This window comes from Accipiter gentilis, chromosome Z (genome assembly GCF_929443795.1).
Source record: "Accipiter gentilis chromosome Z, bAccGen1.1, whole genome shotgun sequence".
Classification (NCBI taxonomy): Eukaryota; Metazoa; Chordata; class Aves; order Accipitriformes; family Accipitridae; genus Astur; species Astur gentilis.
The window spans coordinates 87,933,230-87,949,967 of NC_064919.1; the positions used below are offsets into that span (position 1 = coordinate 87,933,230).

Genomic DNA, 16,738 nt, shown 5'->3' on the forward strand with positions numbered 1-16,738 from the left:
TGACAAACAACTCTGTGTATAAAGAGCAGCTTTTAATGAGATGCTATATACAAATTCATCAGGCTTTTCTTGACATATTTAATTCCAAAACAGTGAAATAGTTGCTCATTACACTTGCACACTTACAGTTAATAAACATGTTTAAAGTCTCTGGCACACGAGATGTTTGCTTGTTTCAGTCAAGAGTACATAATTGAGGTAAGAATTTATCAAAGTGTGTTTAAAGCTATGGCAAAATATTTGACTACTGTATTTTAACATTGCTATAATTTATATCACCAGACTCTTGCATGTGTGTGTATATATATTCTCTGCATATAAAGTGCAAAAATATTACAAAACATCACCTGATTACATTGAAAGTGACATCCTGTTCTTTGATGGCACTTCAATGTAAATTCTTGCATCATTCCCAATAACAGAGAAAACCAGCATTCACCATTTTAACAGTTAAGCTTTATGTATTTCCACATAAACCACAATTAAAATAAACTTCTCCATCTACTTTAAAAATGAATCCAAGTAAAAGATGCATGTGACTTAAGTGCTTATTATTTTCCACTTACGTTTAATCATGGTCTTTCAAGCCTTTCAGTCCAGCTCTTGTTTCAGTGATTAAGTTTATGAGAGTAGTAGGTAATGCTGTCTCCACTACAGAACTTGGAAGCATTCCTCCTAGTTCTGGCTGAATAAATACAACTAGCTTAGAATGCTCTGGATTCCTGTGATGAAAGGAGCAAAATCCTTCAGTTAACACTTGTTACTCTTGCTATGAAACTTAGTGAGATGTACGAATGTTTACAATTCATAGTCCATCTCTGTTGAAGTTACTAATACAGAAAAGTTTCAATTGTTTCAGAAGATAGTCTGAGTCACAAAACTGATCTGCACAAAACTCTAAAGTTCCCCCAGGATAAAACTGTCTAAATAAAATGTTAAAAAAAACCTGTGTGGTTCAGTAAATTTTAAGCTTTGCATAGAGAAGACAACCAAGTAACCAAAGATGCTAATATAAGAGGGCTAGAAATACTTACTCAGGCAAAGGTGAACACACATATCCACAGGGATTGTTATAGCCTCGAACACAAGAGGGAGTTGGAGGGCAGCTGGAGTATTCCACGCTGACAGCTTTAAGTCACCATGCACACACAAAAAGCAAAATCAAATTAATTTTGTTTATATATGTCAATCATACAACTCAAAAATACTTTTTAAAAACAAACTCATCCAACTACTATAGGATAGTACAAGATCTCGCAATACAGTCGCTGATGTGTTTAGCAATTCCATTCTGTACGTGAAACGCCTAAAGGACATTAAATATTTGTGCAAGTAATTCAATACACGTAAATATTTCTATAGGTGTTTGGGCAGACATACCCAACAGTATTATCCTTGAGATGTGATTGCACATACCAAAGTGTTGAGATGTGGCTTAGTTCTGGACAAAGAAGTTGGTTTGTCAGCAGTTGTCATTAATTAGTAAATGCAATTGCAGAAGATGAGGAAATTGCTGCACACATGCACAACAGTAGTTAGGAGAGGTTCTTTTGTTTAGTTATCCATTACTTTTGCATAATAAAGTATTGTAAGAATATGGCTTGAAAAATACCGATAGGTCAGTAAAGTTCCAAGATGAAAAATGTTGTTTTCTGCCATGTACTAAGATCCACACAAAGGAAAAAGATTAGCATGGAAATGGAGCAGCAGTAAGAGATTTTCCTGGTTGGCCATATAGTTGTAATATTAATCATTTTACATTTTGTATAAGTTTACAGAGCCAAACTCAAGGAGAATCAAATATGGGGCAAATTAGCAATTCACTCAGAGAATAGCTTATTAGGCAAGTAGCATCTGGTCAGGAAGCCATCCAAGTACAGAAAAGTGTTATTAAATAAACACTGAATTTATATAGTGAAATAATAAACTCTAGCTTCCTCATACTACTACATTTTTTTCAATTTTTCAGAGAGGCATAATAGGAGAATAAACAGTATTTTCTTCAAAGATCAATTTTTATAGTTTCAGTACTAAAAAAACCCAAACAACTTTGTTTTGGGGATAAACAGGAGGGGACTGTTAAAATCAGTAAGACCACACATGGAGCAAGGTACATGATACCATGATTAGGCTGCAGAACTTACTACAGGCATTCACCTTAGGATTTCCAGAAAGCAGCCAAAATACAAAAGCGTAAGTAGTTACGTGCAACTTACAGTTAGTTGTAAGGATATCACCAGGGTATGGTTTAACATGCAGCAGGTCAACAAAATCTCTTGATGATATCAGTCCCATACCATAACTGTGTGTTACACTGTGGTATATACCAGTGTCCTACAAGTAAGTAAAGGTAATTTTTTGAATTAGTATGTCAGAAGCTAAGTTTTATTTACTTGGCAAAGCAGCATTACATGTTGAATAATGAGTGTGTGGCAAAAAATGGATTCCTATTTGTTAGCAAAAGACAACAGTTCTTGTAACCTAGTTAGTGCTAAACTAACATGAGAGCCATGAAGGGGATCTTCCAGTAACACAGGATAGGGATTCACTGCCATGCCTTGTGCCCTAGATTTGAGGCAGGAGTATAGTTTCTGTGTGGAAAAACTCAAAATGTGCACATTTAGTATCCACATTTGGTGGAGCTAGAATGCCTATTTGCATTAAAATACACACACTAGATTGCACATTGTGTTCCAGGACAAAGATGTATAATCTGTTAAACTAAATCAGTTCCAAAAAAAGCTAAGAAGATGTGGTTGGATGTACCACTACCACTAACATCTGACCAACTTTAGCAGATCCAGGCAGAGGAAAGTGAGAGAGGGATTCAGGTAAAACAAAAAAGGGAGGATTTCTCCCCCTCCCACCCCTTGGTTTAGGGAGTAGTTTCACACACTTGAGTCATTCATACCCATGTAATATGTTCTGAGACCTCCCTCCATCTCTCTCAAGTGGTTAGATCAAAGCCGGCTAACACAGGATGATACTCTTCATGGGAATTTGGAGTTCTGGGTTTCCAGAGTGCCTGAGACAAAGCCCCAAGCAACTGGAATTCAGAACATACAGGATTTCACAGCACTAGTGCAGCATCAATTAAATTTCCATGCTGCCTTTAACTTTGGTGATTTTTTTTAACTTGTGTAAACTATGCTCACTGAGAGGGGAGCTTTCCCTACATTCTGTTGTCATTGTGTCTCACCCTACTCTTGATGGAGACTTCTGTTGTTTACTGTGGACTGAATTCTTGGCATGTTTGAAGACATTTATTTCATAATAAATATTTAAATTTACCCTTAATTTTTAAATTATCCTTAATATTAAACTCCTAACGGGAAGGACACATTTCATACCCATTTCACATAAGCAGCAGGCTTAGAAGTTTTTACTGACCCAGAACGTATTTTGCAGAGAGCTTTCTTCATCAAAGTAGAGGTCTTTTTAGTCACCATAATTCATGCAGAAAGAGTTAAAATAAAATCTTTGCATTAAATAATTGTATTACCTGGTCAATCCTTTCTAACAGCTTGTAAGATTGTAATGCTTTGTCCCATTTGTTTCGATATTCAGGAAGATACATAAAAGGAATAATTTTACTAGGGACTTCCTTAATTATCCCTTCTCCACGGTATCTAGATTGTGTAAAAAACAGATATTGAATTCACATTTATAAACTGGAAAAGTAAGTTATACAATAATAAGCATCTAGCAGTTGGGGATGCCAGGCTATAATCACGTAAAGCACATGAATGTGATTGCACTTGATGGATTGATTAAAATTCAAGTAGTAATAAAAAATTATTCTGCAACTCATTTTTGAGACCATTACATTCTTGGCACCACACATTTTAAATTAATTATTTGTGAGCTATTAGGAACCTGTTCATTTAAAAACACGCAATTAATCTATTAATTTACTTTTTCTATTTAGATACTTTCAGTCCATTTTGACACTGATTGCAAATCTTCTCACTGTTTATGAACTAGCATATTCTGGCATTTCTCCAGCTTTTGTTCATAATCTTCCAAGGAGTTCAAGGGAAAGTTCACAGAGGGGAAGAGGGGCCTCTCACAAGGAAATAGGAAACTCCTGTAATGCTGGGAACTGCTCATTAATACTGATAGTTCTCACACCTAGTTCCTGGAGAAACTGTGAATCACTACAGTAAGCACCCACAGACAGCAATTAAATGCAAAGGTGAAGGATGCTGCATGGTGACAGATAAGCTCAAAGGAGACTATGATTGCAAACAGTTTAAGAAACATGAAATCAGATTTACAGACCCTGATGATGCATGAGTGTAAGTCAGAAAGAGCAAAGACAGCCAAGTTCAAACCCAAACACTGAGGCCCTGTAAAATCATGGGTCTGTTTCCTCACTCTGCAGCAACTCTTGTCACCACTCGCTGCCTTGGTGCAGCGCACACAGTGTGGGCACATATGACTACTCCAGAAACTCACTTCTCCACTAACTATAGCAGGTCCGATGGTGACAGAAAACATTTTAACGCCTACTCAAAAACGGCGAACGTAAACTGTGGCAGGACCAATTAAAATCAGCATATTAATATATGGATACACCCTTTATTTCCTAACTCCCATGAACTTATGTTTACCAATCTCCTAAGCAGCTCTCGCCTGCATCCTGTAATATCTTCTCTCCTAAACTCAGGGTGAGTTGTTAATCGGAAGGACTTCTTCTAGGCAAGGCTTCTGAAAGACACAGTTGCTAGAATAAAAGAAAGGGCACACTTGTGAAAAATCTCAACTTCCAAATAATCCACTGTAAAAACTGGAACACTGGAAAAAGAGGAAGTAAGCCTGGTAAAGATCACTCAGATCACCAGATCTAGTCTCCCTGTCTTAGACAAACTAAAATACATACCTCATTGTCTTTCTTGAGCTTAGGTGACATAATTCCAAATTAAATCCTATTCAGCCTTGAACAATCACCTTAATGCTTCCCTGAACTCTCCTGAAAGTATTTCACCTGACTGAAGCAAGGATCTCTATTGCTTTTCACTTCCAGATCCCATACTGATTTCTTTTAGCAAGGAAAGCAAACTGTTAATACTCCTGCCAATCAAAAAAGAATCTGGCATTTGTGATATGCGATTAATAAATATTCAATGTCAAACCGAAAATGGGAACAGCTATACTCTTGCTCCTAGAAACAGCTAGTATTCCTTCACAAAAGACACACTAGGGACCAGTACTGCTTGTTAATGTGACAAAGACTTGTACAAAGATAAACAAATGAAAGATTCTGGCTCCCTGTACCAAATGGCAGAAAACATGATGATGCTTCTCCTAACTGCAAAGGACTTGCTGCATACAGATCTGAATACAACTGAAAATGGCTTTGTGCCTGACTGAGACTATAGTATATCTTTTGTCCTCCACAAAAAAAAGTCAGGCACATTCTTGTGAATTCTAAGCAACCAGACTCTCAGTCCCTCACATCCACCTGTATTGAAATAAGATCTGAAATACAATAATAATGCCACATACAAAGTATGCAAATTCTTATTAAGATAACAGTATTTTTAACATATTCTAATGAAATATTACACTATTTTCCATTATAATACTGTAGAGTAATTCTTCTGTAATATTAGTGATAAAGCATTGTCCTCTTTAATACCTTTTTGCTCAAACCTTCAGAAATAATTAGAAAACCAAGTAAGACTTTTGGATTTAGAATACCACTAATCACAAACATCTCATCACATCGAGAACAAAAAAGAATCAGATGCAAATTTTCTCTACTGCCTATCTGTCTATTGGCATTTAATATAATTTAATACTCATTAGGCATTTAAAAAAAGAAGAGAGAAAGAGAGAAGCTAAGGACATGTTGCAAGTGTCCTCTTTTCCTCCGCTTTTGCACACTTCAGTGAGATTTTTCTTCTTTCCCCCAGTTTAATAAGCTGAATCAGCTTGGTAAAGACTCAGCTGAGTGCCACTGCCACCATAAAGGAGAAGCACGATTGCAGAGCCAGAAGAGGGGTAGGGAAGAGGAGGGGAGGAAAATAAAGACTAGAGCCAATGCTATCAGTGACAGCAAGCTGTGAGATCAGCTTAGTGTGCCTCGCCTCACTCTGCCCTTTGGGCCAAATCTAGCTGCTTAACAACAGCACAGAATTCATCGCTCAGGAGAAGGAAGGACAGATGGAGTTGCTGCTGCAGAGATTATATGATCTTCTTATCTCAGTACAGTTAATTCAGTTTCAGGTGCCAGAAAGAAAAAGGTACAAAGGACAGATAAGGTAGAGCAAGAGCGTAAGCATGTCTGCATGTGTGAGTATCAGTCATTTCACAAGTATGAAGGCGTGAAAAGCAAAGTCCAGCTGATAAGATGTAATGGCTTGAATAGAATATTCCACCAGGAAGAGTCACTGACTTCAGGCCAAAACTGTGACTTCATACCTATTTATTCCATATTAGTAAGTGTTATATAATATTTAATTTTTATAGCACATTTGAAAATTGCTTGGGAAATTCATCTCTCTTATTCCAGCCCTACTGCTTACCCAGTGTAACTACAGCACAAAATCTTCTCTACAGCTAACAAAACTAAACTTAACACTTCCATGAAGGACAGAACGTGGTTAACTTTTCCATTTCAATCTTGGGTGTCACTGTTCAAAAAAGATGTTATTCATTACAATGACAAACAAAATGTAAATACTTACATATTTCCTGCATACTCTTTTGAAGGCTTTGAAGAAACTGTAACATTTTTCTCAAAGTAGAAAAAGGAAAAATAAAAACTTAGCAGTTGATAAAGAGTTGTCAACTAATTTTAAAGGAAACACTTTTTGCAACAAAACATATCTAATAAAAATAACTTCATAAACAATATTAACTATTATTTTCTTACTGAAATTTTTATCACTCTCCATCCTGAAGTATCTTGATTGTATGACAAAATTTTTTCTGAAACTTCATCTGCAATTTTCTTATAGTCCATTTATCTGTAAAGATTCAAAAGCAATTTGTTGGCATATGATAAAAGAATTCCCAAAAGAGCAAAAAAACATGGGGCTCATTCCTGTATTCTTTCCACAGCTTTTAGTACACATTAACTGACTATTTCTATCAAATAAACTTTTTATTTATCATATTACATTTCAGAAAAAGATAGTCATTATTTAAACAAAATTATGTAATTGACTTCCAGTCTGGGCTACTGAGAAGCAGCCACTGGTGTGGATCTTGAGAATGAATTACAGCATCCAGAGACACACCATTCACGCTATATTAAATCCAGCATTACTCCCCATTAAAACTTCCACTCCTTATACAGTTTATCACCTGAGATTCTGATTCTGCCCTGATTTGCAGAAGTCATTAGACTAGCAACCAACTTGTGCAGTTAAAACACACGAGGCTCAAAAAATTGGAGAGATTTTTCTTACATCAGAGCTTTATGCAACGATCATTATAGGCTGTGCTACTGTGGAAACTCTTTGGCAAGTGAGAGGCCTGGCTCTAGCAATCGTGCAGCAGCAAGACTGCAAAGCCACCCTTACCAAGACATCCTCCACCCAGCCCTTTCCAGCCCAACCCAGTCCTCCCCAACACTGACATCTCCGGTATGCTGCAGCTCCCTACCTACCCATCTTCTTCCTCCCTGCCAACACATACAATATCTCTCTTGTAACTCCTTCTCCTAGGAGGATCAACTGTGGTTCTCAGGCCAACAGCATCGAACGCTTCTGGACCAGTCTCTCACACAAAGTTAACTTCATACCTAAACCTTTATGGGGCTGTCTTGTGTGACGGGTTGCACAGGCTTTTCCAAAGCTACCTCAACGACATCCTGTGGAATTTAGCCGGGTGCTCAGTTTGCACCCCTGAAGGAGGGGTGCCCACCCAGGGCTACGGACGACCACCCATCCTCCGCCTGCCACGAATCCGCGGCGCCTCCGCAGCCCCCGCAACCCGCTCGGGGAGCGCTGAGAGGCTAAGCCGACCGCCGAAAAGGCGGCGGAACCGAAGGCCTGGTCGCCGGGGACCCTCACCCCCGCGGAGGCGGCGCTGAGGCGCGCTGCCCACCCCCATGAGGGGCGGCGGGCAACCCACCCGGCAGCCGTCCACCCCGCTCTCTCTTGCAGCGGGTGGGCTGCCCCACACAGCGGGAGCTCAGGGCAAGAGGGAGAGAAGGTGACAGCGGCGGCTCACACTCACCTCACCAGCGCGGAGCGGAGGGGAGAGCCTTGCACACGGCCCCGCCCCGCCTTCTTCCCGCCTTCCCGCCGCGGGGCATGCCGGGAACTGTAGTCCCGACTAAGGCAGCCGCCGGCCACCCGGCTTCGACTACAACTCCCGCAGGGCCGCGCGGCCGCCCCCGCGCCTGCGCGCCGCCATTTTGTAAAGGGGGTGCGGTCCCTTCAAAACCGCTGCGCGGCAAACGCCGGAGAAGCGGCTGCTGTGGGGTGGGGATGCCCGGGGCTCCTGGGCAGGGATGGGAGGGCAGGACAAAGGGTCGAAGCTAGGGCGGTGTACCCTCATGGAGATCAGATGGGGCTGTGCTGCTTTGGGCGCTTCTTTTCCCCGCGCTGACTGCTTCTTGTGAGGGAAAGGGGGACGGGGGTGGCCGCCACGGCCGGGTCTTACCGCGCGGGCCCGTCCTGTCTTTCCTGGGGGTGTTGTGTGAGGATGGGGCTCCGGGGGTGTCTCTGTGCCGGTGCCTAGCTCGGTTCCTCGGCTCTACGGGGAAAACCGCTTTGGCTTTGGAAGAGCTGACCCCACTGTGCTTTTTTTCATATAAATCCTTATGCTGCTATTGCATGCTGATGCTTGTACGTATGCGATATGGGGTATAACCAAGTTATTAATCGTTGTTGCTTGGTACACCACCTGTTTCCTTAACAACAGGTTTTTCGAATGGTATTTTACCTATAGGAATGAAATGGACTGTTAGGTTTCTTTCAGTGGCCTTGTCTCATGACCATCCTGATTAAGGATTTGGAACCAGACTGCACTTCCAACTCTTCAATTTAAAGTTTACAAAGGCAGCTGGGATTGGGTTGACTGACTTGCATAGGTAGATAGGATGATTCTAAGTGCTTCCATGAGGCTTGTAAAATTCTGCTGTGTGTACCCATTCAAGTTATATAAAAATATCTGCAAGGGTAATGACTTCCTACTCTTGTTACATTGAGTTGTTTAGGTTTTCATACTAAGCTACTTTAACCTCCAGTTTTGTCCATGAACACCACTCTTTTGTGCTGGTTCTGAAATCAAAAGTTATGATACTTCTGTGTGTCTTTGCTGAATTGTATGTTTCGTGACAAATGTCAGCAGTTCTTATGTGAAATCCTGTTCTTGCAAAAGCAGGGTACTAAGGCTCTTCTAGAACGAGTGAGGAGCTGGATTTTCCTGCTCTCATTATATTTTTTTTCACTACTGAAGTTTCAATGTACAAGAAGCTTTCCCTATTGTTATCTTTTTTCCAGTCTCTTTATTGTCTGCCTTTGACTTTTCTAGGGGCAGCACATATGTATGACAAACTTTTTGAAAAGCAGAAAGCGGACTAGCTAAGTAGTAAATTTTAGGAAAATAATAAGAATTACAGAACAAAAGTAAAAAATCCTAGTTATGTTACAGTTTGAGAAGTCATATCAGTGCAGATGATCACTTGTGGTTTTGTTTCTTTTTCCATTTAGATTGATTAAAAAGATGAGTGAAGATTTTAACAGAAAGCGGGGTAAAAACTATGACAAGCTCAAAAAAAGAAAGCAGTGTCTGCTCTCCTGATTCAACAGTATCTTGTCTTTTAACAAGCTATAGCACTGACAGCAATAATCCATACTCAGACAGCTTGATTCACTACAAGGACAAGCTTTACAGCTCTGCATCTGAGGCTTTGGAGGCTTATATTGAAGATTTTGATTTAAGTCTCACATCTTCAGAAGTACGCACTGGAAAAATCTGCATACTTCAAAGCACTCCCAAACAAGTTAAGTTTTCAAAGCATCATGCCAAAGAAAAACATGGTATGTCTCTGCAAATTTGTTGTCTAGTAAGTTTTGGTGTTTGCTGTTCTTTTGGTTTGTTCTTATTGCCAATGGTATTGCAACTCCTTGTCTCACACCAGATGTGTTTTGTTGAAGGAATATTCCCTGCACAACTGCTTGCAAGTCTTTATGGTATAGTAAATGATGCTTGGTCAGGACTAGCAATATTTGTCATTCTCTGTAATGCTTTTTCATAAATGCTTGGTGGATTGGTAAGAATTCGTGACCATGCTCATAGACGCAATAATAAATTCCAGAGTATGGAATAGAAATTGTATTTTCTATATGTGAGTATATGCTAAAGACAGTATAAATCATTGCTTAAACCCAAGTCTTGGAAAAAAAATCTTAGTTTTCTTTCTGGAGTAAGTAATATCAGTATCTAATTAATTGAATGAGTTGCCTCAAACACTGCTTTGTCTTAACACAAAATTTGTCTCTTATCCATTGATTTTTATGGAATGTACTTTTGGACCTGGAGTCTAACCTAAGTGGGCAACATATATGGGTTTGAATTGGCTTTTGTAGTTATTAGTTAGCTTGAATAAATAATTGATTATATGAACTTTTATTAGAAGGTCTAGAGCAGATAACTGTGTTTGAGCTAATTTGTATTGCCAATGCTTTGTTTATTACGCCTAAAATAACAAAGTTCTAAGTACAGGCAAACTTCATACCTGAAAAAGGACACTTTTCTGGGTTGCATTGGCATGGACAGTTATAGTAGCATATTGTGTTATTCAGGCCTTTTTTTTAATTCACTGTAGCCTATAACCTTCTTCTAGCTTCACACCTTTCCTTTCTTTCTCTTACCAAGACAGCTATTTTTAGCTGTGTTTAGCTTTTGGTTTATATTTTTCTAATACAAACCACCTTCTACTTATGTTTAACTGATTTCCCCCCAGAAAATCCCAGCATTCTGATTATCACTAAAAATGTGAAACTGTTCTATGAAAGATGTCATCTCCTCACATTTTTACTCTGAAATTTTTCCATTGCTGTTCTTTGCAGGAGTCTCATTAGGTCCATTCACATATTAGCTAGTCTGCATGTATGTTTTGTATGTTACAATAGTCTGTAATAGACAGATTTCACTTACTGATATTACAGTGAAAGAGTGAAAAAATAACTTCCAGATACTAGCTGAGGAAAACCTATTGTCATGAATCAAAGTGCTTCATAGTTTCAGTAAAGGATTTAATGCTATAATTCTTCCCTGAAAAACTGTCAAGTCAAATCTTATACAGCATGTAAGTTTCTGTAGAATCACAAAATAGGTCTATAAGCCCATTATCTGGCTACTTGCTTTGCAAGCTATTGCTTTTAGCTATTTTTTACTGTGTATCTGCAAAATACACCGTTCTGAATGTGAAACTAAAAATGGACTGTAGAATGTTGAGTTCTTGTTTTTCTTAAATAAAAAATTAAAGAAAATACTGAAAGCTGTAAATGTGTACTATGAAAGGAGGGGTAACTTTTGACTGATAAGGTTTTTATCAAGATTCTGGTTAGAACCTGAACCACTCTTGCAAGAACTGTAATTCAGTGCCCCCGGTAAAGAATACATTTCAGCTTTAAACTGTTACTTCATGTTAGATCTTATAAATGTATCCTTTTGGTATGCTTGAAGTTTAGCATGTCATGTAAAATATCTTTATTTTTCAGCACTGGATGATTTTAAACAGCATGTAGGATTGGGTTCTCTTGCTTCACCCTCTAGAATGCAGAGTGAGTGTGACCCAGACTCGATTAGTCTTGCAACAGATGATCTGTTAGCACTTCCAGCAGATGGATCACTACCCTTTGTCCAGCGTACTCCTTTTAAATCAAGGCATCAAAGTAGTGAGTGGAACAGATGGTCCCTTAAAACATCTTTCTGCCCTTACCAAACCTCATCACTCGGTACTGAAAGTGGCTTCAGTCTCCAGGAGAATGGGAAAGCTGTTGCTCACCAGAATCCACACAAAGACTTCAGCAAAAAGAAATGCAATGTGTATACACCTGATATGTATGATTCTGTCTCCTCTAAAGGAAGTTTGAGACCCTCATCTTTTGAAGAGGACACTTTTCCTTTTAAGAATTATCCAAGATGGCTTACCAGTCAGAAGTCCGACTTAAATGTATCAGGGATAAGTAGTATTCCCAATTTGCACTACCCAGTATGGCTTAAGAGTTACAACCTTTTTTCTGATTCAGCTAAAGAAAGCGATGGTCAAAATTTTAACATACAAGGCAAAGCTTCCTCTTCACAAGCTTTTGAGATCCTGAAAAAAAGGCACTCTGTAGATAAACACAGTTCTGATTTTTTTGAACAAAATGGTTGCCTGGGTCTGGGAAGTGATAACAAAGTAGAAGAAAGTTGCAACTATGACAGTCCAGCTGCCTACTTCCCTTTTGAAAACTTATTTTCAAGGCATGCTAAAAAGCCGTTCAGAGGTAACTATATTTCGTATAATTTGCTTTTTAATTTTAAGGATATATATTATATGTGTATGAAGACATGTACATTTTTTTAAACCAACACTCTCTAGCTGTGTTAGTCTGACTGTACTGTACAGTAGATTTATTCACTTGCATCTTTGACATGACTCAAAGCACTTACTAGTAGTTGACCAAGTTAAACAGCTTTTATACTGTAAGTTTTCATATGTAAGCCAATATTTAAGCATTCCTTTTATAGCAAAGTACTTATTCCATTAGTATTATATTAGTACTTATTGCGTATTTAGTACCTCACTGCAAGGTAATGACAGTAGTTCCATAAATATCTTAATAGAATTTCAAGCATTAAATTAAATTATATGAAGTGTAACCTTGGGGGAGAGAGATTCCAAAACATAGTGTAAATGAACCTGTCAAATTGGTAAAAAAAATACCATTTATTGTGTAGTCTTTTTCTCTACTTTACACAATCAGCAGGAAATATTTGTAACCCCTATATTTAGGTTATCCACTGCCTTCAGTTTATGTAAAGACTTTCCTTGGGAATCACTCGTGTAGCTAATCTTTGCAGCAGGCCATTGCTCTTCAGAAGCAGTGAGGTCCTCCTGTGGTGAAGCACTATCTTTGTATTATGAAATATCAGCAAGATTTGCTTTGATATGAGAGATTAACATTTTGAAGTGTTAATTACCTTTGCTTCTGTCTAAGTTTATTCATTTAAAAAGAAAAATATTTTTTCTTTCTTATGCAGAGCATAAATACTGATCTTTACCTTTTTCCAAGAGGTTATATATAAAAACTACATTAAAATGTTGTTTATGTTGTTAATTCAAAGCAACAAAATGTCAGATATACAATTGTCTGCAAATACCTTTATAATGTGTGTGCATGATGAACTTTAAATACAGGGTTATATCTTTTTTTCACATAGAAAATTTTACCAATCACGAACAGGCTAGGTATAAAAAAAAATAATGCTAATGACAGACACATTTTGAGTGCTTGCCTCAACCTATTTTTAAATGTGAGTCCTGTATGTGATTGTATATGTGATTTGCATGTATATGTTGCATGATTTCTCTCCCAGGTGTCTGTAAAACCAGCTATTAAAAAAAGTGTACAAAATAATAAGAAAACTAACCTATGACTTTATAGTATTAATAAGTAATATTTAACATTGTATTGTGAAATAATATTAATTATATTTTTCTATAGCATGAAAGCACATTAAAACCATTAAATAATCTTGAGTGCTGCATATGATACTTGTTTTACATAAATTAAGAAAAGAAATGCTTGGCTACTTTAAATACTCTCCTGGCTAGAACCTTGCAGATCCCATTTGGTACTGATGATACCAAGATAACCAAAGGAGTTGTACTGGGGCTATAGTCTCTGTAAAATATTTCCAGTGCTAATTCATCTGTAGTAATTTTCTTTGAGTATTGCATAAAGTTAAAAGTAATGTGGAAATAATTCCCTTGAAAAGGGTTGGACACATTATGTCCTTGTTTTTTAGAAGACCAGCTTGAGCCACTTACCTCAAAGGCTGACAGAGGTCTGGAGATTTCAACTGAAAATTTGTCAAATAATCTGGAAAATCATGGCAGTCCTTCTACAACAGATATACTAGAAGCAGAAAGATCATGGGAAAATGCTCCAGGTGCTTTGTAAGTAAAGGTGTATTTTGGAATAATTTGTTCGTGAAAATGCATAATGCATTTAATTGCTTTTCTATATAGGTTATAAGTAATAGTGCTGTGGCATGTACGTGAAAAAAGGATTTACTATTAGATTGCTTGCTAGTGCTGAATGTTTGATATTTCAAGGTCAGGATATTGGTGCACTGCTCTCTCTTCATTGACTTGCAAAGACTGCTATCATTACTTATTGTTGCCTCTTAATAGCATCTTTGTACATCAGTGATATGTAAGAAATATTTATTTCAAGATAAAAAAATATTTAATTGAACTTAAACTGACAGATTTACTAGTTTATGATTAATAGTTTATGAAAAACAAGTTAATAGTGGGAAGTCCCACTATTTACCCCCAATAGTGGTAAGTCCCACAGTGGTGTGGCCTTGGGAAATTTCAGTTGTTTAGGAACTGAAAGGTTATTGCACAGAATCAACGAATGCTAAAAATCAATCCTAGAATTTCCTACAGTTTGCTACAGTTTTTAAGCAGCTGGGTGTATGTGGTTCTGAGTGTTTCTCTTTGTCCTAGAAGATTCTGAACTACTGCTTAATTGTAACAATATTTCACAAGAGAGTAAAAGTCTCAAACTGCAGCATTCCTGCATGTGATAATGGAAGTGGTACTATTCATGCTCCTGTTGAGAGAGAGGCTAATAATCTAACCTTCTGCTAGCCACCAGAATACCCACAAGGGAGAGCATCACTGGAAATCAGGCTTCATTAATACTGTTTCTATGAGACTACTAGCTTTGAATTAAAATAACTTAGAGACTGTAGAAGAATTAGAGGTCAGTAAGCAGAAGGCAACTATTTTTCTTTAGATATTGAATATTAATGGAGGAGTACCAGGTATAAGAAAAACACATGTGTAATAAATTACAGCTAACATGTCCTTATCTTGCCTTTTTTGTTTAGTTGATTTTTATGGCTACCCAGGTTTTAATTATACTGGCAAAACTGGAGAAAATAGTTATGTGTTTCTCACATACACCAAAGTGCTGACAGGACTACTCAGTGTCCCTTTGGTGTTGCAGTGATGCAACGTATCTGGTTTCATCACAATGACTGTATCCTAAAATCATTCTTTTAGTTTATAAACCTGTTGTTATTCTCCGTTGCATGTTTAATGTTGGTTTAGCAAACCACCAGTGCCTGTGTGCTGTGAGAACATGGAGAATGCTCTACCATTCCCTAAAGCGGATATCATACATAAATTCTTGGAAGACTGTTTAAATGACAAAAATAAGGTCAGTAAAATTGAGTATTTATTTCTGAGAGTGCTGAAAATGTAAGACTGATAAATATTAGAAGGGGCAATCCCTGTAAATTTTTTCTTCTGCTATAATATATAAAGTAGAAAGCCTAACTGCAGTACTTCAGTCATATTTAAGCACGATAAATTCATACAGTTATTAAATCCTATAATCTAACCCTTGGTCACAATTATGATTAAGAAAGCATCAACTATGAAATGCTTTGCTTAGGAATAGTTTGACTTTTACACTCCATGTTTTGTTTAAATAATGATTTTCCTGCCTCAAGTAAAGGAAGAATTTTTTGTTATTGATGTATTAAATACTACTAATTTCCTAGCCTGGCTGATGTACTGTTGAGTATGAGTCAAATTCAAGAGGTAAGCTAAGTAATATATTTCTTATTATTTATGCTGTTGCACTGGAATTGGATCAGGGATTGAATTTACTCTTTTGATTATTCATTAGTTTATTCCCATTCTTACATATTAGTCACCTTCTTGGCAGTCTTAATATTGTTCAGTCTGTCACTTTGATTACATGAACCGTTTGGCCTTTTCCCAGCTAGGGAGATGAGCACTGAGCCCAGTGTTCTAGTTGAAAGGCATACTACTAGTTTACGTACTGGTATGTTTCCTTTACTTTCTGCCTTATTGTCCTTGAATCTTAACTGCACTAAGATTCCCTTTTCCCATCTTGTAGTAAACGGAGCATGACCCTTTAAGTTTTTCCACTGTGGCACATACTTCTGTTTCCCTAAGGAGTTAATTGACACAGAACCTAACAATGTGCATGAGTAATTTAAATTATTCTGTCTGATGAATGGTGCTTCACTGTATATTAGCCTTCATGAATCCCTTTCTCTTGGTTCTGCTAGATCATCAGACATTTCTAGACATAAGTATTTCTAGATTAATCACAGATTTGTGTCACCTTGAGTTAAGATGCTTTTTTGATTATAGTATGAGCAGGTATCATACGGATGCTAATTATATGAATAAATCTGTGTTCATCATTAAAGAAGCTTACTTGCTCTGTTGGTTCTGAAATGTTGACACATGTTCCAGCATTGCTGTCATGGCATTACAAGGACAGTCTTAGTATTCTTGAATTATTTTACACAAGCCAGGGCTGAGGCCTTTCTGTGTTGCTTCACGTCTTCCTAACAGTGTATGTATTTACAGTGACTTCACTGACCATATAGTGGCATAAAAATAAGATTAACCATTGTAGCATCATAGATGTACAATTTATAAAATAGATCCTTAAAGAAGAGGTAGAGGGGAAACTGTTTCAGGGAAACTTTTCAAAAGTTGGTTGTA

The 16,738-nt window shown here is 37.7% G+C and overlaps 2 protein-coding genes across 8 annotated transcripts in view; one reads left to right on the top strand and one right to left on the bottom strand.

Annotated features, from left to right (window-relative positions):
• Positions 1-11: 11 nt before the first annotated feature.
• Positions 12-8,229, bottom strand: STARD6 (StAR related lipid transfer domain containing 6). Of its 2 annotated transcripts, none has more exons than XM_049794298.1 (7): positions 8,191-8,229; positions 6,881-6,974; positions 6,693-6,742; positions 3,503-3,629; positions 2,217-2,334; positions 1,035-1,128; positions 12-722 (listed from the first exon to the last, which is right to left on the bottom strand). In XM_049794298.1, exons 2-7 carry the CDS (start codon positions 6,968-6,970, stop codon positions 569-571), a joined length of 633 nt encoding a protein of 210 aa, XP_049650255.1. In that variant the 5' UTR covers positions 6,971-6,974; positions 8,191-8,229; the 3' UTR covers positions 12-568. The 2 variants fall into 2 exon arrangements, with proteins under 2 accessions (XP_049650255.1, XP_049650254.1); XM_049794297.1 differs by lacking the exon at positions 8,191-8,229 and adding an exon at positions 7,754-8,172.
• A 133-nt stretch (positions 8,230-8,362) lies between these two features.
• Positions 8,363-16,738, top strand: part of LOC126035603 (lung adenoma susceptibility protein 2 homolog) — a 28,247-nt gene continuing 19,871 nt past the window's right edge. For 3 of the 6 annotated variants that reach the window (XM_049794277.1, XM_049794275.1, XM_049794276.1), the window contains exons 1-5: positions 8,447-9,137; positions 9,672-10,001; positions 11,688-12,458; positions 13,984-14,134; positions 15,302-15,410. In XM_049794277.1, coding sequence (XP_049650234.1) covers positions 9,722-10,001; positions 11,688-12,458; positions 13,984-14,134; positions 15,302-15,410 — 1,311 coding nt within the window. In that variant the 5' untranslated portion in view covers positions 8,447-9,137; positions 9,672-9,721. The other 3 variants (XM_049794271.1, XM_049794272.1, XM_049794274.1) reach the window with 3 other exon arrangements.

Bases quoted from the DNA above. Each gene is read 5' to 3' on its own strand.
- STARD6 (XM_049794298.1), bottom strand. From the start codon at position 6,970: ATGGACTATAAGAAAATTGCAGATGAAGTTTCAGAAAAAATTTTGTCA. The intron at 3,630-6,692 runs GTAAGTATTTAC...TACACAATCTAG, and splicing joins AAAGAGTATGCAGGAAATAT to ATACCGTGGAGAAGGGATAA. The intron at 1,129-2,216 runs GTAAGTTGCACG...GGTGACTTAAAG, and splicing joins TGATATCCTTACAACTAACT to CTGTCAGCGTGGAATACTCC.